At 37.8% G+C, this 24,296-nt stretch overlaps 3 protein-coding genes across 7 annotated transcripts; 1 reads left to right on the top strand and 2 right to left on the bottom strand.

Annotated features, from left to right (window-relative positions):
- The first annotated feature begins 99 nt into the window (after window positions 1–99).
- LOC122280833 (B-box zinc finger protein 22) lies at window positions 100–14,766 on the top strand. Of its 2 annotated transcripts, none has more exons than XM_043091886.1 (3): window positions 100–437; window positions 7,451–7,876; window positions 14,223–14,766. In XM_043091886.1, exons 1-3 carry the CDS (start codon window positions 255–257, stop codon window positions 14,499–14,501), a joined length of 888 nt encoding a protein of 295 aa, XP_042947820.1. In that variant the 5' UTR covers window positions 100–254; the 3' UTR covers window positions 14,502–14,766. The 2 variants fall into 2 exon arrangements, with proteins under 2 accessions (XP_042947820.1, XP_042947819.1); XM_043091885.1 differs by lacking the exon at window positions 100–437 and adding an exon at window positions 6,257–6,721.
- A 1,070-nt stretch (window positions 14,767–15,836) lies between these two features.
- Window positions 15,837–17,336, bottom strand: LOC122280832 (protein ROOT INITIATION DEFECTIVE 3-like). Its single transcript, XM_043091884.1, has one exon. The coding sequence runs from the start codon at window positions 17,146–17,148 to the stop codon at window positions 15,934–15,936; it is 1,215 nt and encodes a 404-aa protein (XP_042947818.1). The 5' UTR covers window positions 17,149–17,336; the 3' UTR covers window positions 15,837–15,933.
- Window positions 17,337–18,323: 987 nt separating this feature from the next.
- LOC122280339 (protein VTE6, chloroplastic) lies at window positions 18,324–23,662 on the bottom strand. Of its 4 annotated transcripts, XM_043091191.1 has the most exons (7): window positions 23,298–23,440; window positions 22,814–22,961; window positions 21,874–22,127; window positions 20,605–20,728; window positions 19,791–19,895; window positions 19,087–19,155; window positions 18,324–18,428 (listed from the first exon to the last, which is right to left on the bottom strand). In XM_043091191.1, the coding sequence occupies exons 3-7, from the start codon at window positions 22,101–22,103 to the stop codon at window positions 18,339–18,341; spliced, it is 618 nt and encodes a 205-aa protein (XP_042947125.1). In that variant the 5' UTR covers window positions 22,104–22,127; window positions 22,814–22,961; window positions 23,298–23,440; the 3' UTR covers window positions 18,324–18,338. The 4 variants fall into 4 exon arrangements, with proteins under 4 accessions (XP_042947125.1, XP_042947122.1, XP_042947123.1 ...); XM_043091188.1 differs by lacking the exon at window positions 22,814–22,961 and having other exon boundaries at window positions 23,298–23,662; XM_043091189.1 differs by lacking the exons at window positions 18,324–18,428; window positions 22,814–22,961 and adding an exon at window positions 18,767–18,867 and having other exon boundaries at window positions 23,298–23,661.
- Between the last annotated feature and the right edge of the window lie 634 nt (window positions 23,663–24,296).

The following is a 24,296-nucleotide window of genomic DNA, read 5'->3' as shown; positions in this document are numbered from 1 at the left end:
CAGCAAGGTTGGTCTCCCAGGCCACGACACGATCCAGAGCACGCCACGTGTACAGAGTCACTACGCAACCCCAAAAAAAAAAAATATCGACGGCGTCTGTCGGTCCCCTTTCTTAAACCCTCCCGCAAGTGGCTACACCAATACGATTTCCCAATCCCAATTTCTAGGATTTCGATTCCTCCATCGCACTCAGTTATCCTGAATTCTTTTCACAGGAACAGGATTTTAGCTGGAGAGTTGGATAGGGGGTAGGGATGAAGATACAGTGCAACGTGTGCGAGGTGGCGGAGGCGACGGTGCTGTGCTGCGCGGACGAGGCGGCACTGTGTTGGGCCTGCGACGAGAAGATTCACACGGCCAACAAGCTCGCTAGCATGCACCAGAGAGTCCCTCTCTCGAGCTCATCCTCTCAGATGCCGAAGTGTGATATCTGCCAGGTATACTTCTACCTACATCTGTAGATTAACACTTAGAATATCTGAGCCTGGTTTCTGAGTCATTCTAGACCGCTTCATGTATAATTCTCATCTCTCTCTCTCTTTTTTCTCTCTCTCCAGTGGCGGAGCTAGGAATTTACTCTTGCGGCTAAACAAAATTAGAATAATATGCATAAAATATTTTTTATTCTATTTTTATACAATTTTTTTTATGACATATAATAATCTGATGTGAAAATTTACAATAAAAATAAAATACATTTAATGTAACTTATTTATTAAAAATGTATTTAATATGTCAAGAACAAAAAGACTCTCCAGAGACTCCAATCTTGGCTAGGAAAGCATCGAAAGGAGATCCTATAGGTGCGTTGCTCCTGGCTGATTTATGATCCTTGCGAACAAGGCACCATGGTGAAAGTGACAAATTTGCTTGCGGAGATGTCTTTTATCTCAAGGAGTAGTCGAAAACTAGAGCCTTATCTAAGGCAATGAAAGTTCTCGGATACCTCGTCATCAAAAAGAATATAAAGACATTCATATAAATATATTAAACAAAAGAAATATAGAATGTCTAAAATTATAACTTGCATTATTTTAAACGAACAAAATCATCAAATATTGAATTTAAATCAAAATTCTTAGCTATTTCTTTTTCAATATAGACAACTAAATTATTTGCTTAGAATTCATCTTCAATCTTGTTGTGAAACCTTGTTTTAACAATTTTCATAATTGAAAATGCTCGTTCACTGGTTGCTGTAGACACTGGAAGAGTCAAAATTAGACGAATCAATAAGATAGTATGTTTTTTATTTCTCTATATCTATCAATCTTCGACATAAATCTGCAATGGATCTCAAATCTTGAAATTTAGGATTGCTAAGCACATCAATTTCAAAATACTTCAATTGAAACCTTAACTTGATTTTATCATTCTCAAAAAAATCAAGAGGATAATATTTTTCCGCAAGATAACATATATCATCAATATTAAAAGATTTGTATCCATCTTTTGGATCCAAAACTGAGCTAAGGGTTAAAACTTTTGGCGTTCATTCACTAAACCTATTGTCAAGCTTTTGCACTTGAAAAATTGAAAGAGGTTAGAAATACTACCAGTTATGATTAGAATTTTTTTTTTAATTTTATTTATAATAAAAATATGTATTTTATTTTATATGAGATGTGTTTTATTTATTTCATTTTTATATCAAATTAAATTTTATGGAGGGGCCAAAATAATTTTTAGAGAAGGGCCAACGTGGCTCTCTCTCTCTCTCTCTCTCTCTCTCTCTCTCTCTCTCTCTCTCTCTCTCTCTCTCTCATGTGTGGTTTTAGATTTTGTTTTTTTTTTTTTTTTCCACTGCGGTTGGTTGCTGCGAAAAGACTGATTTGGTCTGTTTCTGAACTTCATGTCTTCAGTTTTTGTTGCTTGCAGACATGGAAGTTAAATCCATGTCTTCATGCCTTCATTGTATGTTTTATAATGAGTATTGGGGTTTACGTCACAGGCGACGGAGAGTTTGCCTCAAATAAATCAAGTAGCTGTAGAATGGAAATGAATAGAAAAGGAAATCAGAATCTGACATTTCTCGGTGATGGAATTCCTCTCAAACGCATAGTGAATGTGTAAACACACTGAAAAGAGGGTTTACTTGCTATATTGGCTTGGAAAAATTTATGGTATACGGGGTTGAGCATGCCTGTGTATGTCAGGCATGAAAATTGTGGTATGAGCATTCGAGAAGGTAGGCAATGAATTCTAAGTGTTAGAGAAAGTTTTGGTTATAGAAAATGAGGTGGAAGGTAAGAACTAGGAAGTTAGAAGTGAAGAAAAAAAAAGTTGATCTTGTAAAGAAGATGCAACCACCTTTTTAGTGGAAGACCATCTATATAAAGAGAAGGGATGCACGTTTTATATGAGGTGATTTCTGTGAAGAGGGTAGAATTCGGTTGGCATAAATACAAGCAGGGTTGGAACTTCTTGGATTGGGTCAAGAGAGGTGGAGTGCTTCGATCATGAGGTCTAATCAGCTGAATTAGGGAAGATGTCGGGTATGGGATCACTTGGAATGGGCATCTATGGGGATTGAAGAGGATTCAATTCTATAAAACTTTCTTTCCATTTAGCAACATAGATAAAGGAAGGTGGATGAGATTAATGCCATTCTTCTGTCAGAAATTTCTATTGCAGATGTTAAAAATAGCTGTACTTTTGTGGATTAGCTAGTCTGTGGAGCTAGACCATTATACCTCGTTGTACAGAAGAGAGAATAAATGCCAGGTAATAATTGTCCAGTGTTACTTGACTTTACCTTCTGCAGTCAAAACTGAAAATCTAGCTGAAGAAATGCAAGACTTCATCCACACAGCTGAGTGGGAGCCAATGTGGAATCTTTTACTTGTGGCTGTATATATGTGGCTAAGCTTAACTTTGTTTGACCTTCTTGACTTTGTAAAGCGGCTCTGCATCTTACAGTTTGGATTATTTTGATGCATTTTGGTGAACTGATCTAGTGATATGACATCATCATTTATTTGTTTATATGGAGTATGGATGTTAGAAGGTGGAAGAGTTTGAGTGTGGTTTTACCAATATGTACAATCCACAAGGATGCAACAACATTATTGTGGTGCGGAAAAGGAGAAGGGATTGCTTGCAACTAAAGTGCAAAATAGATGTTAATGTAGCATAAATTCTAGTGTATTTCAACTTAATCCAGACATAAAGGAATTAGAGTGTAATTTCTTGAATATCGAGGAGGTATCTTACTTATAAAGAGGGATCTTGGAATAAAGTATCATAATAAGGAGTGAAATTTTAATTTATCCAAAATTTCTTTTTAAAGAAAAAAATGAATGTTGAAGCTATTTGATTTTCAAACTTGTGATGGTCAAACACATTCTACTTTTATTTTCTTGTTTCACACCAATTTTTTTTTTATGTTTTTCATCAAATTTTGTTATTTTCTTGTTTCACACCAATTTTTTTTGTGTTTCATCAAATTTTTTTTTAGGAGCATTTGGAGTTGCCTTTATGTAGGTTGGAATTTCTTACCTTCGAAAGGGGCTTCGGGTGGAATCTTGGTTATGTAGGATAAGAGGGTGGTGGAGATCATAGATGAGTTTGTGGGGGAATACTCAGTGGGGTGTCTCTTAAAAAATATTGATGACGGTTTTCTTTGGGCCTTTGCTGGGGTATATGGTCCTAATGTAGATAGTGAGAAGCGGTTGCTTTGGGATGAGCTAGCTGGTTTATGCTTCTGGTGGGAAGCTCCATGGTGTATTGGAGGGGACTTTAATGTGACAAGATTCCCCAACGAGAGTTCCCCGGGGGGGGGGGTTCAACAAAACCAAGCCATGGTGGATTTCTCGGATTTCATTTCCGAGATGAGTCTTATGGATATACCGTTAATGGGAGGGGAATTTATTTGGTCCAATAATCATGCGTGGTCAAGATTGGACAGATTTATACCACGAGGGAGTTACAATACCCTGACTTAAGTCAGAAAAGACTTCCGAGGATATGTTCGGATCATTTTCCTATAATGTTAGACGGTGGTGGCATTCAATGAGGTAGAAGGCCATTTAAGTTTGAGAATATGTGGCTAAAAGTAGAGGGGTTTGTGGATTTGATTAGGCAATGGTGGAGTTCATATTCCTTCAACGGCAATCCGAACAATGCATTGGTGGGAAAGTTGAAAGCCTTGAAGAAGGACTTGAAGATATGGAATGAACAGGTATTTGGTGATGTAACCTTACAGAAAAAGAATTTGTTTCAAGAGTTACAAACCTTAGAGGGTGTAGGGGAGGTGAACAAACGTAAAGATCAAGTAATTTCTGAATTAGAAAGATTGACTTTAATGGAGGAAATATCGTAGAGGCAAAAGTCAAGGGCTTTGTGGCTAAGGGAGGTGGATAAGTGTACACAATTTTTCCACCGAGTGGCTAATGCACATAGGAGGTTCAATGCCATTGAGTCCATGAACATTGATGGTAAAAATACTTCAAACCAAGTGGTGATAAAGTGACATGTGGTTGGCCATTTCCAACATTTGCTATCGGAACCGCATGAATGGAGGCCTATTCTAGATGGCCTAGCTTTTGAGGCCATAGATCAAACTAGTAGGGCTTGGTTGGAGAGACCGTTTGAATAGGAAGAGGTACACCAAGTGATCAAGAAAATGAACAAAGATAAAGCTCCCGGTCCAGATGGTTTCACTATGGCTTTTTTTCAGTCTTGTTGGAAGGTGGTGAGAGAGGATGTAATGCTGGTTTTCCATGAACTTTTTACGCATGGCAAATTTGAAAAATGTTTAAATGCAACTTTTATTGTTCTAGTCCCTAAAAAGCCTGGGGCAATGGAGGTCCTTGATTTCAGACCAATTAATCTTGTGGGCAGTGTGTATAAGCTGCACTCAAACGTTCTTGCCAATAGGATGAGTACGGTGATGGAGAAGATCATCTCTAAATCTCAAAATGCCTTTGTGAAGGGGAGACAAATTTTAGACTCGGTTCTTATAGCCAATGAATGTCTGGACAGTAGAACCAGGTCAGGAACCCCAGGTATTTTGTGCAAACTTGATATGGAGAAGGCGTATGACCATGTGAACTGGGAATTCTTGATTTATATGTTAAGTAGATGCATTTTTGGGGAAAGATGGAGGATGTGGATAAGGCATTGTGTGTCAACGGTGCACTTCTCGATTTTGGTAAATGGGGACCCAGTGGGATTCTTTAATAGCTCGTGGGGATTGCAGCAAGGAGATCCATTATCCCCTCTCTTATTTGTTCTGGTAATAGAGGCCTTAAGTAGAATGGTTTCGGCGGCAGTAGGGGGAGGATTTTTCTCAGGGTTTCCCATGGGGGGCAATCGTGGCTCCATCATTATCTCCCATCTTTTGTTTGCAGATGATACTTTACTTTTTTGCGAGGCAGATGCAGGTCATATCCAATCTTTGAAGGCTATCTTGCTTTGTTTTGAAGTAGTGTCCGGGCTGAAGATCAATCTTGCTAAAATGGAGATGGTTGCGGTGGGTGAAGTAAGTAATATTAGTGGGTTAGCTAATATTTTGGGTTGTATGGTTTCTCTTTTGCCTTTGAAGTACCTAGGTCTTCCACTGGGGGCTTCATTCAAAGCTAAGTCTATTTGGGATGGGGTGCTAGAAAAATTCGAGTGTAGGCTGGCTGGGTGGAAAAGGGTATACTTATCAAAAGGGGGGCGGATTACACTGATCAAAAGTACTTTATGCAATCTTCCTACATACTACCTATCTCTATTTCCAGTCCCTGTTAGCATTGCATAGAGGTTGGAGAACTCCAGCATGATTTCCTATGGAGTGGTATAGGAGATGAGTTTAAGTTTCACTTGGTGGGATGGGATAAGGTATGTACTACGTTGAGAGATGGTGGGTTGGGGGTTCGGGATGTGAGGGCTTTTAATAAGGCTCTATTGGGTAAATGGTTGTGGCAGTATAAATATGAGAGGGAAGCCTTATGGAAATGGGCGATTGACATGAAGTATGGCAGCGAACGTGGGGGTGGGTGCTCAAAAGAGGGTAGGGGGACTTATGGAGTGGGGCTATGGAAGTTTATAAGGGGTGGGGCTCCTTCTGTTGTAATACCCAGCTGTGTTTGGGGGATGGTTGTAGGATCAGTTTTTGGACGGATAGGTGGGTGGGAGATACGGTTCTAAAAGATGCTTATCCCACAATCTTTATTATTGCACGGGAAAAAGAAGCTACGGTGGCTGATTTGTGGGTGATCAATCAAGGCTCACAGGAGTGGAATCTTAGCCTTATCAAGGATGCACACGATTGGGAAGTGAATGCTTTGATGGAATTCTTGAACCAACTGTATAATGTGCCTATTGCTGCCACAACTGAAGATCTGATGGTATGGAGTCCTACTAGTAAGGGAAATTCTCGGTACATTCTTTTTACGAAGTTAATACCATGCAACAAAGGCCCAATTTTCCGTGGAAGAACATATGGAGAAGTAAAGCACCCACCAAGGCTGCATTCTTTGTATGGACAGCAGCATTATGGAAGATTTTGACCATTGATAATCTTAGAAGACATGGCCTTATAATTGTGGACTGGTGCTGTTTGTGTAGAAATAATGGTGAAATGGGGGATCACATACTCCTACATTGTGAGTTTACTTGTGAGATATGGAACTACTTTTTTAGTAGAATGGGAATAGCATGGGTAATGCCAGGTTGGGTGGTGGATCTTCTAGCAACCTGGAGAGGGATCACTGGGACTTCACAAATTGTAGCGGTATGGAAGATGGCTTCAATCTGTATTTTTTGGTGTATTTATAGTGAAATAAATGCGAGCCTCTTCAAGGATCATGAATGTTCCTTGGAAGAGTTTCAGAGTTTATTCTGGAAGACTTTGTATTTGTGGGCCATTGCTTTAGATTTTAATGGCCTAAGCTTCCATGATTTTCTTGTTTCTATTTCTAGCTCTTAAATATGTGTATGCTCATATATACTTCCAGTGTACCTGGGTTATGCCCATCTTTATTTCAATAAATTTTACTTATTACCTATCAAAAAAAAAAAAAAAATGTTAATTTTACTTCATAGGATATTTTTCAAGATTATGTAGTACTTCACCTTTTGAGAAGTCTGTATGAGACAAGAGCACATGTTTAATTCTATTTTCCTTTGGACAGCTTCTATTGACTTGAATGGGCTTAATCTCCATAATTTTCTTGTGTCATTTTCTAATTCTAGATAGTTTCCTATCTTGTATACATCCTGTGCATGTGGATTCCGCTGTTTGCACTTTTTAATGATATTTATATTACTTATAAAAAAATGTTAAGAGTTTTGGCCTTTGACAATATCCTTTTTGATGTATATGCTTCCTCAATGAATATGTTACTAAAAGATAATAGGGAAAGTTGCCACCCCTTATGATATCTTTTTCCTGTTTCTTTGTCTTTTTAAAAAATCTACTAATATTTGATAAACTTTTGCTGATATGTGAACCCCATTACAGGAGACAGTTGGCTACTTCTTTTGTCTAGAGGATCGAGCTTTACTCTGCAGAAAATGTGATGTTGCCATACATACAGCGAATGCTTATGTGTATGCGCACCAGAGGTTTTTGCTAACTGGGGTAAAAGTTGGTCTTGAACCTACTGAACCTGTTGCTTCCTCTTCCTCAGGGAAGTCGGTCTCTAAAGAAAAAATCCCAGAAACTGAAGCTCACTCTTTTTCTAGAAGGGACTCGTTGCCATTGGCTGGGCAATACAATGAAGTATTACCCAACCCTGTTGGTGGAGTTGGGGACTTTGCATCATCAAAGGTGTTGTATACTGGGGGCTCTATGGCTGGAATCATCCCCCAATGGCCTATAGATGAATATCTTGGACTTCCTGAATACAATCAGAACTATGGCTACATAGACAATGGATCATCTAAGGTATGGGTATGCTTGTAGCTATCTGTTACACATTAGATTAGAGGCCATGTATTTTTTTTTTATACGTAAAAATTTATTAATATCAATAGGCATAACCAAGTACACTAGGTGTATACAAGAGAGAACACCTAGCCCATAATAGAGTACCCCTAATGACCAGTAAGTCCATCCAATATACACCAAGCCCGATTGGGACAAAACACTCCTCCCCGTAGCAAAGCAACTGTAACTACCCCAACCCCTTGTTTCCACAAAACTAAGACACCACCCAAAACTCCCTTAGAAGCTACATTCTACATACTACACCCGAAACTAAAACTGCACCCCTTCCTACAAGGATAGAGGAAGGCTTCATGCCCTCCCTCAACTTAAACTAGCTCCCTTAGTGTCGTAGTTGATTGCCCAAGTAAAACACTTTAACTCCTTGCTTTTCTTAAATTTTGATTTCGTTTCAAGTAGGTGACCCGCCTCAATAGCAGTGAGTAGTGCTGTGAATTGGTCATCAAATCCTCCACATGTAGACGCACCAGATACATTTCATGCGGACCCTTGCAAGATTCATTCCGAGCCAAATGTTTCACTACTGCAGCAGAGCATTTTTTTTCCTTTCTTGGACACAGCTGCTGCTAGTAGGAAAGTGAGGCTCGGTTACACAAAGGAAAATGAGGCCTGATCAATTTTTGGTGTTTTTGGTCAATGTGCATAGAAAGGCAACTCATTTGTTGCCTCAAAGATGAGAGAAAACGGAAAACCTAAACCATTTTGCAGAACCCAATCCAATGATGAACTAACTAACGAAGGAAGAGATATCAAGGGGACAACATCTTCCCCAGACTCAATTCCCAACTGTACACTAGGCCCTAAACATTCCTCCTCACAAGGCACCAATGACAAGCCCAAAATTTCCTCCACACCATCCCCTACATTCAAATGCCATGCCTCCTCAATAGCACCCTTGTTACTATCACAAGATGCCTGAAGAGATAACCGACAAATTGGTTCTCTTTGTCATGAGTGGTGAGGCCATGGTCACCATTGGAGGTTCTGGGTTGGCAGCAAACCCACAAGTTTCCACCTCCGACGTGGGTGTTGTCGTTTCTTTGGGCGAGAACTGGAGATGCATCACCCCCCGACGATCCATTCTGTGCCACTTTGGCAGACCCTACATCTCCCTCAAGCCTCGGCGTTACACTCAGCTCCAGTGAGGGTGCCATCGTTTCTTCAAGGAGAATGCTGACACGTGGTAGAGGGCATTCCATTTTGGCTGTCTCAACGCTGATACCCGACATAGAACCCACTTTGAATGACCTTGTTTTCCTTTTGACTCTCCACACTCTTCTAGATCTGGTTATAGGGATTTGGCCGAACCCGACTTTTTGTTTTCTTTTATATGATTTTAACAAATCCGAGCCTATCTTGATTCCCTCTTATTGGGCCTTACAACCTTGTTATCTTTAGCTAAAAGCAAGTCTATTTTCGTAGATAAAAAAGCAACTGCTGCCTCCAATTCAACAAGTTGGTTTTTCGTCTCCTTTAATGTACTAAGCATCTCTCTTTCAGCCATATTGCCATAGTCAGACTCCTTCTGCTGGTTTTCACCTTGAATGTTCTGCATAGTCTCCAGGCCACTTTCACAGTTCCCCTTCTTGCCCCTGGAATCAAATTGAGTAGCCAAAGTGTGACCCTTCTTCAGAGCTGCCACATATGATCGTCTTGCCACCATGGTTGTGCTTGGGTCAGCTTGTTTCACCTCCAAATTAATGTTCTGATGACCAAATGTCTTCTCTTAGCTTTTCCGCCGTGACCCATCATGAGGAATGGATAAATACATAGTAGCGACTCTACGTAACTTGACAGAAAATTTCTCCCAACCTAGCCCTTCATACCCTTCCAGAATGACTAGATCACTCCGCCTGCCTCCTCCATCATATTCGATAACACTCAGATATCTACCATGTACATTGGAGCCTTGTTTAGCCATAAAGGCTCTGTTACCTTCGAGCAAGTGTTTTGTGAATTCCAAGTCTCTCCACCTGTAACACTGTAACACCTCATTCCCGTAGGATAGAAATGTTACTGACATACATGATATAATGTCCGATAAAGAGAATCAATATTTTGAAATAGCTCATTTATTGAAAAACTTAATTGAAAAAACATAAATAGTCTTTGAAACTTGAAATTGAAAATAAAGTAAAACATAAGCTAGTTTTAAACAAGACTAGTTATTGAAATGATGTGAAAGAAAACTTAATCATTGTGTAAATGACACTTATTCCTCTCTAAGTCTTTATACTAGAACTACTCCTAGCCATCCATCTCTGCATCATCATAATCACCATCTGTGGTAATCAACATAGACGAAAACAGAAAGACAAACGACGACAAAAATGACTCGAATATTCAGTAAATAGTACATCATACCATAAAATATTATTAAGCTTAGCATAGACTTAATTTTTGAAAGACCCTTCAAACAAACATATATCATCACAGATTTATAATCATAACTTAATTTAGTACATGCATATATCGTCATAGATTCTTATAGCATGTCTATACACCATTAACATGAGCAGAAAAATATATAATCATGGCAAACATGTAACGTGAATGCATGAATAACTTGTTTATCTTGTTTGAATAAATCATATGGTGAATCACGCTTGAGTTCGTGACACCCTATAACTTTTCATGTAGTGAAACATGCTTGCATGGTATGGAGTAAAACACGCTTGAGTCTGTGTTATACTTATCTTGTATAACATGGAGTGAAACACGCTTGGGCCCGTGTTTCACTTAACTTGCATAACATGGGATAAAACACACTTGAGTTCGTGTTTTACTTAGCTTGCATGACATAGAGTGAGACATGCTTTAGTCCGTGTTTCACTTAACTTGTGGTAACCACGCTTGAGTCCGTGGTACCATCTTAGCATAAGTTGTGGTAAACATGCTTGGGTCCATGTTACCATAGAATATTTATCTTTCTTAATGCATGAGAACTCTTTTTGGACTTTATGGACTTTTCTAGCATGGCACATTCTTGTACATAGCATATTCTTATACATGGCATGGCATAATATGATATATTCTTATACATGGCATTTCTTGTACATGGCGTAGCATAGCATGACATGATCTAAACACTTTATGACATTTCATGGCATACATGATCTGATTATTTTATTACATGGCATACTTGACTTAAATTACTACATGGACATTTCATGGCATACGCAACTTGAATACTACATGAACATTACATTGCATACCGCGTACGTGGCATGTTATATTCATTCCATCAAGCAATAAATCTGTATATATATACAAGTATCATGCTATAATTTATCCAAGATCGTGAAATGAATCTAACATTGACTTGGCTCTTGGCGTAGCGTAAATAGGCATCATAAGCACATTATATTTTCATACATAATAATATTTACAGTACACATGCATTTATATGATCATACTATTTACCTTTTAGCGCTGTATCGTGATTTTCAACTTGTAGCGCGTTACTTATACAAGATGCTAATCGTCATGAATATTTCTAGGAAAATATATCATAGCATTCTAAGTACTAGAATCATGCCATAAATCAATTCAACAATTATTCAGCTATACAAAAATTAATATATATATATATATAATATTATTTGAAACCCATAAGATATTCCTTGGTTTTATATTTACAGTATAGCATAATAATGTTTTGTTAAAAATATAGTTAAATAGACAATTAGAATATTAATTAAAGTAATAGACTAAAAGTATACTTTTAAAAATACTTTAGAACCCTTAAAGAAAAATAGGAAGTCCGAAGGCCCAAACAAGGGAATTTAACAGAACAAGTATAACAAGGGGTTTCAACGGCTCTAAGGGAAAAATATCCTAATGAGCCTAAGTATTTTGGGAAATCTGAAACAAAACAAATGAATGGAAGAGCATAGCTTACGGGGGAAGGGTGCGATGCACACCGAGAAAGGAAGGAGACTTACAGTGTGAGGTTGGGTTGAGTTCGACGGCGACTCAGGGGTGACTGGGAGTGGTTGGCGACACCACTGGGCCTCTTGGAATGGTGGTGCGATCCAAGAGAAGGAGTGGGAGAGCTGGAGAGAGAATCTGTCAAGCCAACAGAACTAGAGGGAGGGGAGGATGGCGGACGGCAGTGGGCTTGCCTGAAAGGAGTGGGTTTGATGGGGTAGGGCTGGTCGGCGATTTCTATTGCCGCGGGGAGGTGGTCCTGCGTCCTTTGTTGTCGATGAAGGTGGCTGGGAAAATTTGAAGCCTATGTGAGTCAATTTTTCTGCATATCTTTTTGTGTGATGAACCAGAGTGTAATGTGGGATTTTATGGAGGAAGGGTTTCTTATTTACGTGGGTCTTCAGGAGATTAGATAGGATCTAGTTTGAGTGTTGGTTCTGATCTAAGAATCTTTTAAAAAAATTTGAAACTCATCCGATAACAACAGAGGAATCAAGACAAGGGGAACTACCTTAAAAACTCTAATTAATCCGGTCTGTTAGCCCATTTGAAAAAAATAATAATAAGCATCTGATAAAAAATAGAAGCAAATAATAAAATGAATAAATAAAATAATAAACATAATAATTATAAATAAATAATTTCTAACTAAATTCATCTTTAGTCCTATTCTAGGTTCGTATGTTACAAACACTGCTTCCACCGTAGCCACTAGCCACCCTATACCACTATGACCCATAACTACAAACCTCCAAACCCTTTTGCTCTTCTCCACAATATTTATTGAGGACCGCCATGTTTCTGGTGAAAGCTCAAAAGCCTTCAATTCCACCCAGAAGCACTTCCTCTTCGTTGCCGAGAGAGAGAGAGAGAGAGAGAGAGAGAGAGAGAGAGAGAGAGAGAGAGAGAGAGAGAGAGAGAGAGAGAATTGAACTCCTAGCGACGAGAGAGATAGCTGTGGATCTGAACTCCCAGATCTGTGATTTACCTCCACAAAAGGCCTGACGAGAGATAGCTCCTGTCACCGGAAAAGATCTCAACGCCGGAGTACTCCCACAAGAGTCACCAGATGCCATCAACTCTTTCTGTATCGACGGCGTTGCCAACTGGGCGGTCAGGTGTTTGGGTTGCGACACCACGCACGTAGGGCTCACGAGACAAACAGATATTGATGCCGGAGTACTCCCAGCATAGTTGCCAGATGCCAGTGACTCTTTCTGTGTTGATGGTGCAGCCAAAGGAGCCGTCGGTAATAGTGCCACCACTTTTCCTAGGAGCCGTCCAATCCTAACTTTTCCTAACAGAATCTGAACTTGACCTTTGACTCGTAAACAAAGTCCTAGGAGCCCCATGAGCCCGTGAGCCCTAGCTAAAAAATTGAACTAGACTTGTGGAGGTGCTGCCAGAATTTGGAAGTCATGTATTAGCAAGAATCTTTCCTTTGCACATTAGCTTGTTGCTTTGGGAGTGTTGAGTTTTGTCTCTGTTGTGCTGGGAGTGTGAATTTCTTTCTACTAGGATGGCCATTGATGATTTCTATATCAGACTGGTTGACAGGCATTTGGACATCGCTTGTAATTTGTAAGACAATGGATTATAGTCTGAGGTGTCAGTTTGGATGTTATATATGGATTGCAATAGTGTGGTGAATCTCGCTGGTCATGAAATTGATTGTCGATCAAACATTCAAACCACCTTTAGTGACGTAGTTCTGTCTTAAGTTTTTTTGAGTTGCACTTTGCATTAGCTGATCAGAGTGGGTTGCATGAATTGCTGATGGACATTTCAACATAAATTATTCTCTATAACTAGGAAGGATGTGGATCTAGGAGAACTTGCTCTTAAATTACAGAAGTTTCATATTAACGAGTATATAATTTATTGTAAAATATGCACTTATTATGGTAGTATATCTTTCTTATACTCTCCTATTGTAATCCGTCTGCAACAAATTTTTTCCCCTATTTTTTTTATGATTAATAGAGGATTTTATTGATGAGGAAATTGTTTACCTAAAATAATAGACATATCTTATAAAGTCAATGACATGTTTGAATTGGAAGACATGTTTAACTTGGAACAGCTATCATGTATCGTGTTAGTATCTGTGATACTCTGTTCAATATTAAGTCTGAGGTGTGTTTGTGGAATTTCACGTGTCTGCCTCACTTCTCTTTAGAAGTATCTATGCTAGTTGATTTTGCTAGCTCCTGGTTGTATATGGATATATGCAAATTGTTACGCAGCTTGAAGCTTTGTCATAGATTTGGTCTTGCATGATCTTGTTGTTTCACCTGTGCATACATCAGTCACGGTCGACATTTTAGCCTTTTTTGATTGATGATTAATTGCACAGGCTGATAGCGGCAAGCTTGGGGAATCCGATTCCCCAATTTTAAGAGCTTTTGAGGAAGAACTGGATGATGATGAGTGCTTGGGTCAGGTGCCAGAGGCCTCATGGGCTGTGCCGCAGGTCCCTTCTCCACCTACTGCCTCAGGGCTATACTGGCCGAAAAACTGTCAGAATGCATCGGAGGGTACCCTTTTTGTTCCTGATATATGCCACTCACATGTTCAGAATCCCATGCATTGTCAGCATAATGGTACAATCTCGAACCGGAGGAGACGACTCTAATCCCTTGTTGCTAAGTTCCATAACTCAGATGTCTCAGAGTTTTGACTGCACCTGGTTTGGGCAGTGCTAATAGAATTGTTAGGTATTGTCCTCCTTCAGAGCCTAGTAAGTAGTTTAAACTTTGAACTTTCTTTGTAATTCCAACTAGATGTTTGTTATTTGAACTGTCACTTCCCTCTGTAAGTAGATATTTCTTATTTTCCACTTGCATTTTGGGGTTTGTGAGATCTTGCAATAAACGACGTGTTGGTCCTTACTAGACGAAGATATTGAGCGGTTACCACTATTGATGTTGCCATGCCCCCAACCATTGTCATGGAAAATGACTCTCCGCCATCATGTTAATAAAAGATTACCTCTCCTTTACGAATTTGCTCGCCACAATGGCGGTGCCAATACCTTCTTCTGCTCAATAAGATTTGCTAGCCACAATGGCCTTGCCAATACCTTCTTCTGAGATGGTTTGGATTTATAATTGAGATGGGATGGTTTTAGCTAAAAAATAAAAATTAAATAAAATATTGTTATTATTATTTTGAGATTTGAAAAAGTTAAATTGGAATTTGAAAAAATTGAATTGTTTATTATATTTTGTGTGGAAAATTGAAAGAGTTATAATGATGAGATGAGATGAGATGAGACCACTTTCCAATTCAAACAAATGTGGATTTTGTCCTTTGTCCATCTACTTCAAAAGTTTCGTCATGTGCATTGTTTACGTTTCTGTTTTTACTATAATCCATGGCCTGTCGTTACTGCGTTAGAAATTGAAGTTATTCTCCATTTTTCTTAGCTTCCCAATTTGATTTTAGGCCCTTCGCTTCACAATACAATGGGAATGTGAATTTGACCCTGATTTTTAATATATATTACCAATTAGTATGTAGTGGTAATTTCAAGCATATTTTGGGCCAATTTAAATACAAAGCTTTCTGTTTTGTATTTTTTATTTATTTATTTGTTGCAAGTATAGGAGGAGGGCTTCTCAAATTCTCGAGGATTTCACTGCGTCTTTCCCTTCTTGAACTGTGTGTTAATTGTTATCGATCGTCTGGTCAACTACATGTAATATGGCATAAAATATATATTATACAGCCTTAAACGTCCGTTGTTTCCACTGTACCAATATTGGCGTAAAGTGTAGGGCCAGAAAAAAGCAGAATCATTATTAATATAGTGAATTGTTCAAGGTAATGGGTCTTTTTAAAAGACACCAATATGTACCGTATTAGGTTATAATTCAAGTGAAGTCAATGAATTTGGCTTATTTCTTTGTTTGTTTGTGCTTTTAAATGAAAAAAAAAAAAAAAGGAACCATCAAATCAGCTGTGCTGATGCTGCACGACTTCAAATGTTTACTCCTTCCTTATTTGTTTGGATAACAAACTTAGCTACTTAAAGTTTACATGACATCTTTCTCTTACTCGCTACCTCAACCCGTGCCGGTGCCTTCCTTGGCTTCTTTGAGAATGAGTTCCAAGAGCTTCTCGTACATATCGATGGCAGATTCAAGCATGTCAATGGTTCTGCTCCTGTCCTTTGCCACCGATGTCAATATCTCTTCCATTTCTAGTGTCTGCTTCATGGGAAAACTTAACTCTCTACCAGCAAGACTCCAATTCCCTGATTCAGCAGTTGCAGAAGTCCCTCCAACACCATGCCCCTTGCCATAACTAATCCCTGTGCTCACCACCATATCACTAATGCTCCCCATCTCATTTTTAAGAGCCATAATGATCTCTCCCGTCGTGATTACCCGAATCCATACACTTCCATCTTCTGCTGCAGATACCAAATTCCGCCCCTTATTTGTTAGCCCCAAAGATATGACTGCCCCATCATGTTCTTGGGTCCATTTCACCAGTTCTCCCCCTTGGCTAACAAGTTTTTTGCTTCCAACCTTCAATGTTCCCTTGTATAGAGAACCATCTGACCCTGCTGCATGAAACTCATACTCTATTGGGTCTAGTGCAACTCCAAAAATTGCGCATGGGAATGCCACTGTCCTAAGATGTGTCCCGCGAGAAAGATTCCAGAACTTACATGTACAATCCAATGAGCAAGAGATTATTGTAGAGTTGCAGAACCCCACTCCAAGAGTAATGTCAGTAACTGAATCAGCATGTGCTGGAAATCGATGCAGTATGATATTGCCTCCATTCTCATTTGTTGAGGCCTCTACAAGTCGAAAGATTGGGACAACAACAACCGCACCATCATCGCCCCCCGAAATCAGGAGCGATCTATCATTACTGATTTTGAGGCAAGAGACAGGTTTTTCATGAGCGGTGAGTGATTTGAGTAGGTTCCCTGAGGGGACTGACAGGGCATGGATACTGCCTGAAAGGCCACCTGCAAAGAGATACAAACCATCGGAAGTGGCAGTGATAGGAGCAACAGGTTCGGGGAGAGGAAGGTGGTGGAAGGCACTTGAAGACCACCAATTATAGAGGTGGATGGAAGCAGAGGCTGTGGCGGAGGAGATATGAGAGGCAGCAACGAAAGTGTTCCCGACAAGAACAAGCCCTTGACGAGGCGATCGGCTGCCAATAAAGCTGGCTAGTATGGCACCCGAGGAGGCATCATAGGCGATAATGGGGCCATCAGGAGAACTAGTGAGGATAATTTCATGCGAGGAAGATGACATTTTTGGGCAGGCTAGAGACAATGTGACGTAGATTAGAAGGTTTGTTGAGGGGGGAAAACAAGAAGGGCATGTTTAAGGAGGGCTTTCAGGTGGTTCTGGGGCGTTGAAAACTAGGTGCTTATCATCAACTTTGGCATCTTCTGGCAATAGGTGCTGGGGAGTCATCTGTTTTGAGTTGCTTACATGAATTTGCCTCTTTATCTTCATTTAATTAATGGTTTTAAGGGTAAAACTTGCTGATATATGGATCTGTGTTTTTTTAGCCTTTAATAAATATTATAATTATTATTGCAACAGAATCACAATTTTCTCAGATCTTTCAACGGTAAGAAATTAATTATATGTAGAAGTGGGTCCTACCCTAATAAATTTAGTTTACTTTCTTTGAATTGGACCAATCCATTATTTTTTAAAAACATTTCTTGTAAAAGGTACCTAATTAATTAAATACATTATTTTGTAAAACATTTTTCAAACGAGTTGTCTTTATCATGAACTTTCAAAAAGAGAAACGATGATATTCACTTTTAGATAGCAACTTTTTCCCTTATTATTTTATAGAAGATAACAGAAAGGAAGGAAAAAGAAGAAGAGGAAAGTCATCTTTTCTACTGATCAAAAGGTAGAAACTGAGGTCTAATTAACTGTATGGATTTAGTATTATATTTCCTTCCTTTCAACCACGCAAGAAGAACGTGGGTTTATCACATGTTTGCCTTTCAACATCGACTCTGTTTGTTTAACACCGGGATGAACTTAATAGAGGATAATTGAAGGAAAAGTGCTATAATTACAAGTAGATTTTATAAAAATAAATATATAAATTGATATAGTTTCATATAATATGTTAAATCTACTTTATAATAAAAATAATTTTATAATTTAACGTACCACATCAAGCAAGCCACGTCAATTTATAAATTTATTTTTATAAGATCATTTTGTGGTTAAAGCAGTTCTCTATTGAAAAATATTTTAATTAATTTTCACTTATCTATCAATCAAGGTCCAAAATATGGAAGAAAAAGATGTTTCCACGACTCCCACAACCTATCGATCGAGTCACTTCCTTCCACTCGCCTTACAAGGACCTACTGTACTATTGGCTTTAGATAGTCATCTTCCTCTCCCTATCCTTACTTTTCACTCGCTTCCTCTCGTCTTTTACTCTAGTAGCTCTTCTCAGTTGCTCAACCGCTTATCCTTGAGACTGCCAACCTTTCCTTCTTTTGTGTGGCCTGGCTTTGTTCCGAAGGAGCTAGGGCAAAATCTGTTCCCATCTAACGGAATGCTATTGGATCAAATGACAAAGATATTGTTGAAAAAGAGACAGAAAATTAGATTCATGTAACAAGATAAAGGTCTCCCATTCCTTAACCGGGAAGAAGGTCTACCTCTATATGTGCAGGCAAAGAACATCTAGAAGCTAGCCTTTGTCTAATAAACGTTAGGAGATTAAAAAGAAAACGATTACTAAAAGAATAATGAATAACATTTTTCATAAAAATATATTCGAGCTAATATCCCATTAGAGTACCCCGAGTCCCTAACAATGAAATTGTTGTCAATAACAAACAAAAAGGTGAAATGAAGAGGAAATGAGAAGAAAAATATAAGATGGTTTGCAATCTTACAACTATAAGAGGATTGATATTTAAAAAAAAAAACGTTCTGTTACAGCTTGGGGGGTGAAAGATCCAATGTATGTTGCACCAAGGTCTACAAAAAATTGGAAGCAATATTAACATCACATCCACAGTAGGAATCATGTATACATATTCTTTAAGTTGTTTTTTTTCAATCAAATGAAGATGGAAACAATAAGAATGAGGAAAGTTAATGGCATCCTGTCTGCTACATTTCTGGAGGTCATTAATTCTTAAGCTTAATCAATTCACTGATGCCAGGTGAATTTACATGTCAGTTTCGGAAAACAACCTGCTGCATGAGGACGGCTATAATGCTGCCCATGGATATATTGATAATATTGACAACATCATTGTTGAGCTGCAAAACAGAGCGGAAAGATGACCTTAGGAACCAGAGTTCATGAAAGTGAAAGACAGAAGCAGACCAGCATGTCAGGCTGAAAGAGAGAAAGAGAGAGGCTCGATTGTAGAGTTAATTCAGTTAAGCAACAATAATATAAGAAAAAATGGACCCAATGAAATTCTTCATAATCCAATTATACAAAGTGGCAGAATGAACATTAGAACTTTGTTGCCCCAAGACCAAAAAAAAAAAAAAAAAAATAGAAATGAACTGATATGACGAATTTACAATGTTGATGACTTATATATGATCCCAACCACCATTAACCAAGTTTGTTAGGACTCTGGCTGGAATGGGCTCATAACTTCAAATATATGAATCCTGTTAGTCAACCATGCCACAGCAAAACCCAGAAAAAAGCCACACCTTCAAAACTTCTACACGAACTTGCCTATATTCTTAATTAATTCAAAGTTCAGGCTGACTAATGGTATATTTACTATGTCATACAAAACCCAGAATCTCATATTCTAACAAATAGAACACCTCCACCACACACTGATCAGAATATACAAAGAATAGGACTGGAAAGGTTTGCAGAACAATTGGGAATACAAAGAAACCAGGTAATAATTGGAATGGCTGCCTACCCATTGAAATCCTTCCTTCTCCTGAAGCGCAGCACCTATTATGCTTTCCCCAACATTAGCAATCTGGGAAGCAATTAGGCATATTATAGCTTCAGCTGCACCTAGCTGTTTCAACAAATAACCCCCCAAAAAACATTCAGCATCTCTCATGACAATGAAAGTTTTAATTTTAAGCTGAGACATTAATCTGAAATAGTAGTTACAAGCAAGCTGGATACAGGAATGAAATATCACCCATGTCCAAGAAGTCATAAAAGTTAACCTATTAATTCTTATCCAAAAAATTAGAATAATGATTCCTTAAATTGATGCCAAAAAGTTTAATAAATTTGATAATTCTTATGTTTTAACAGTCTCATATTCTAGGAGAGACTTTCAATGAACAAAGACTTCTCTTTTCTTTCCCTTTTTATTTTGTTTAATTATATTTATAATAAAGTAGGACATTTAACAATTAGTTATGATATTAAATGTAAATCAAATGCATCCTTAGGTTCATTCAAAGAAACTTGATTATTCATAAGCCTGAATATTCACAAAGCTATAACACATCATATGGTAGATATTAAACTAAATTAATAAAAAATAAAAGATCAAATTTTTGCTTAGTTGCATAAAAAATATTGTTTCATTAAAAAAACTTCATGAATAAACAGTGATAACAAAAAGGATGGCATTAATCCTTAAGAAACATAAGTGTTTTAGTTGTAAACTTCATTAATATCAATACAGTCGTGTGGTCAAGACTTGAAAAATGAAAGCAAGTTTCCAATAAAATGTACTAATAATAGAGTGACAAGATAGTAAAGGGTACCTCACCCATGACACAACTACCAAAGGCAAGAAGAAATGATGCCAAAAATCCAGCAATGGTTCCCTCGACACTCACAGCCCCTTCTGTTCCCCTTGGGACTACCTTAAGCGTGGTAACTAAATACCTGATCAGAAGCACAAATTTCAATGATTGATAACAAATAGTGAGCTGCTAGAAGCAAAGATCAAAATACACACAAGTAAAAAGTATCCAAGCAAGTTTTATTTTGGAGAAGGCATGTGCTGCTTTGAGCAAGGCCCACATATGACAAACAACAAACCTTTTTCACCAGATACACTGCAAAAACTAAAAACTTGATGTGATATCAGCATGCATTACTTAATCAGCCACCTATCTAGTCCACTACCATAACTACTTTGCTGAGCCTATTTTTAATAACTGCAGGAACTATAAAATTGCTTCAAAAGCCTAAACAAACTTTAGTCAATTGGCTTATGCTAATAAGCTGCATTATATTATGTATTCAAAAGTTAATCCAAGATTAGCTATGCATTTATTTTTCTATTTTTCATACGGTTGGCCACAATATTGGAACATTCCTACCACAACTATAGTCCACCCATCGAACTTTTGTCCATGACAGATCAAAGTGATGTCATTCCAAAGTTTTGAGTCAGCCAATGATACGATGCATTACAATTACATATATTAGAACCAAAGGCTAATTAGACAAAATTATCAATAGTACAGCAATCTTAACCATATGTAGAATCCTAGAAACAATGAGAGAGAGCAAGAAAAGAAAACAATATGGTGATTTAACAGATAGCACATCACAAATTATGATTCTAAAACCTTGCTGCTGAAATTTGGTTCATAGTAGACTAACCTTAATAGCTTTATAAAAATCTTCAAAAGATTGAGTAATGATACTGGCTCTATAACAGGGTTTAGAATCCCACCAAAATCTACTTTTGAATTTATTTATGAGTGAACTAAGACGAGCATTAATAACTATTTTGATTAGCAATAGGTGTCAAGAAACAACATCCCGACTACTCCCGGGGGTACACAGGCCCTTGGCAAGGAGTTTCCCACGAGCACCTCGGGTAATTCAAAGAGAAAATCCCCCAGTCCAATGGCCCCTAGATATTATTTACACCAAAGAGGATTTGAACCTTAGACTTGGGGGAGACCATACCGCGAAGCCCAAGGCCTTTACCACTTGAGCCAATCCTAGGGGCTAAGATGAGCATTAATAACATAAAACTAAATTGCCCAAACCAAACCACAAGATGCATTACTTACGTTGTTTTGCCATATGCCTTCCCTATCTCACTTGAGACGGTATCACTCAACTTTGTACAAAAGCTGGCAACAAATCCGAGTTTCAAAACCTGAGAAGATGCCTCTCCCCCTACTCCAAAGATTGAAAGAAAAGCACAGAAGCAACCAGCAGCACTGGAACCAATAACACTAGCTGGTCCTCTCCTTCCTTTTCTCTTCTCAGCAACCCCTTGTGCCTCCTTTTGTGCCATTCTCACTTTTGTCACCGCTGTGCCCTACCAGATTTTAAAATATATACATATCACTTAGAAATAGTCAGAAAATAAACTTCAAAAATCATTTTTATGCTTTGGTAAAATCACATCATAGAATAACTAGATATCAACGAATACACCAACAAAGCCCACCAATAATAGACAAACACATGAACAATGCAAACACTAGGCCATCAATGAGCAATGAGGAAATAAACTTCTTTGAGCAGAGTGAATTAAAAAAAAATAAAAAAAATAGTGGGTACTGCACAACTCAGATTGTATTCAAGAATAGCTTGCTTAGTAGTATTATTTATACCCTACCTCGGACCTTATTTTTTAACATTATTCTTTAACTAAGTTTTTTAACAAGTATTTTATAGTTTAGTTAAGTTGCAAAAGAATTAAACGAATCAAAAAGCTGCTAGGGGAGTGTAGGGAAGAATAAGGTAGTAAGGTCTCATTTGGCTCTACAGATGAGATGAAATTAAATGAGATAAAAGTTAAAAATTGAATAAAATTTTGTTAGAATATAATTTTTATTTTGTGATTGAAAATTTTGAATTCTTTATTATATTTTGTGTAATAGTTTGAAAAAGTTGTAATGATTATATAAGAGGAAATGAGACTAATACAATTTCAGGTTCAAATAAAGCGGAAAGTCAAGCTCTCAACTGTCAGTATCCTTGGATGATGGGTCCAAGTACCTTCAGCAGTGGATCTTTGTAGTAGTAGGTTATACAGACTTTGCTTTAAAAAGGGGTCAGAAGAAGCTACTGTAAGCCTGTATTAGGAGGTTGATCTCTCACTTGAATTCTGTAAAACAATTAGGAGGGCGATCCCTCACTTCAGATTCTGTAAAACGGAAGTGAAAAACGTATAAGAAAAATTAGCAGTTTAATTTCACCCCAAAAAGTTTAAAAAGAAAAAAAAATGGATCACACTGCCGGATCGTGTAACAGATTTCTTTTCTCACTAACCAAGAACATACTACCAAAAAAATGTTCATGAAAAAAATAAACTGAGAAAAAAAAAAGCATTGACTTTCCAATAAAATCCTATTAAATGTACAAAAATATCCTAACCAAGAACATACTAACTCTCAGAAAAATGTACAAATAAATCAAATAAATAGACACAGTGAGTGAGAAAGATAGATTTTTTATTTTTATTTTTTTGTTGTTGGCTTACAATGATGAAGTAAGTGGCAACGAGAAGGAAACCCGGGGGACCAAAGGCACGCCAAGTGAGAGTGCCCAAAAGGAAAGCAGCACCAATGCCTGAAAGAGATAGCCCAGAGACCAGAATTGGCAAACCCAAAACAAAAATGAAGACGTTGTTGAGGAGGGCGGACTGCCACGTGGGAGGGGAGGACCGGATCAGCTTGATTGCCTCCGATAGCGCGCTCTGCGCGCTGCCTGCATGGGTCACCATCATCTTTGGAGTTCTACAGGAGTTAGCGTTTGAATTAGGGTTTTGGAAGATAATTATGGTCCCTTTGAAGAGGGTTTCGGAGAGTGGGGAGCGGAGGGACTGAAATAATAGGTGACAGCTGGTTCGGTTCGGCTATTAAAATTTTTCGTATCAAAATCAAAATTCTTATATTTCGACTATAATTTTTTTAAATTATAAAATATAATAAATAATTTAATTTTTATTTAATTTTTTTAATTTTAAAATAATATTAATATTAAAATTTAATATTTTAAAATTTAAAATTCTCATCCTTTCTTATTTTTATTTTTATTTTTTGTTTTTATTTATAAGTACGCTTGCGTGTATTTTAAGTTAACAGTTTTTTTTTTATTATACCAAAAGAAAATCAAAATCCCACACATTGAAAAATAATTATTCTCATTAATTACTATTCATCTTTTATACTCTATATTTTATTAAAAGTAAAAAGTTGCTCAACCGCCACAATTTTATAACCTTTGCACTCCAGCTTACGTGGCGCTTTTTTTATTTTTATTTTTTAACTTTCTTTTCTTTCATTTGAAATCTGTCTTTCCAAAAAAAAAACTCTACTTACAAGCGCGGAGGGGATGAATCGCGCACCAATCGTTGACGTCAGTTAATAAATGAAACGGTGCGTTTCGAGTTAAGCGGGAAAAAGAAATTTTCACCTGCGATTTCACTAGCCATTTTCGTTTGAGTTTCCCTTCTTTCATTTACTTTCCCCTCACCCCG

Source organism: Carya illinoinensis, chromosome 11 (genome assembly GCF_018687715.1).
Source record: "Carya illinoinensis cultivar Pawnee chromosome 11, C.illinoinensisPawnee_v1, whole genome shotgun sequence".
Classification (NCBI taxonomy): Eukaryota; Viridiplantae; Streptophyta; class Magnoliopsida; order Fagales; family Juglandaceae; genus Carya; species Carya illinoinensis.
Note: the sequence above shows the minus strand (reverse complement) of the source record. Positions and strands in the feature narration are given on the sequence as shown.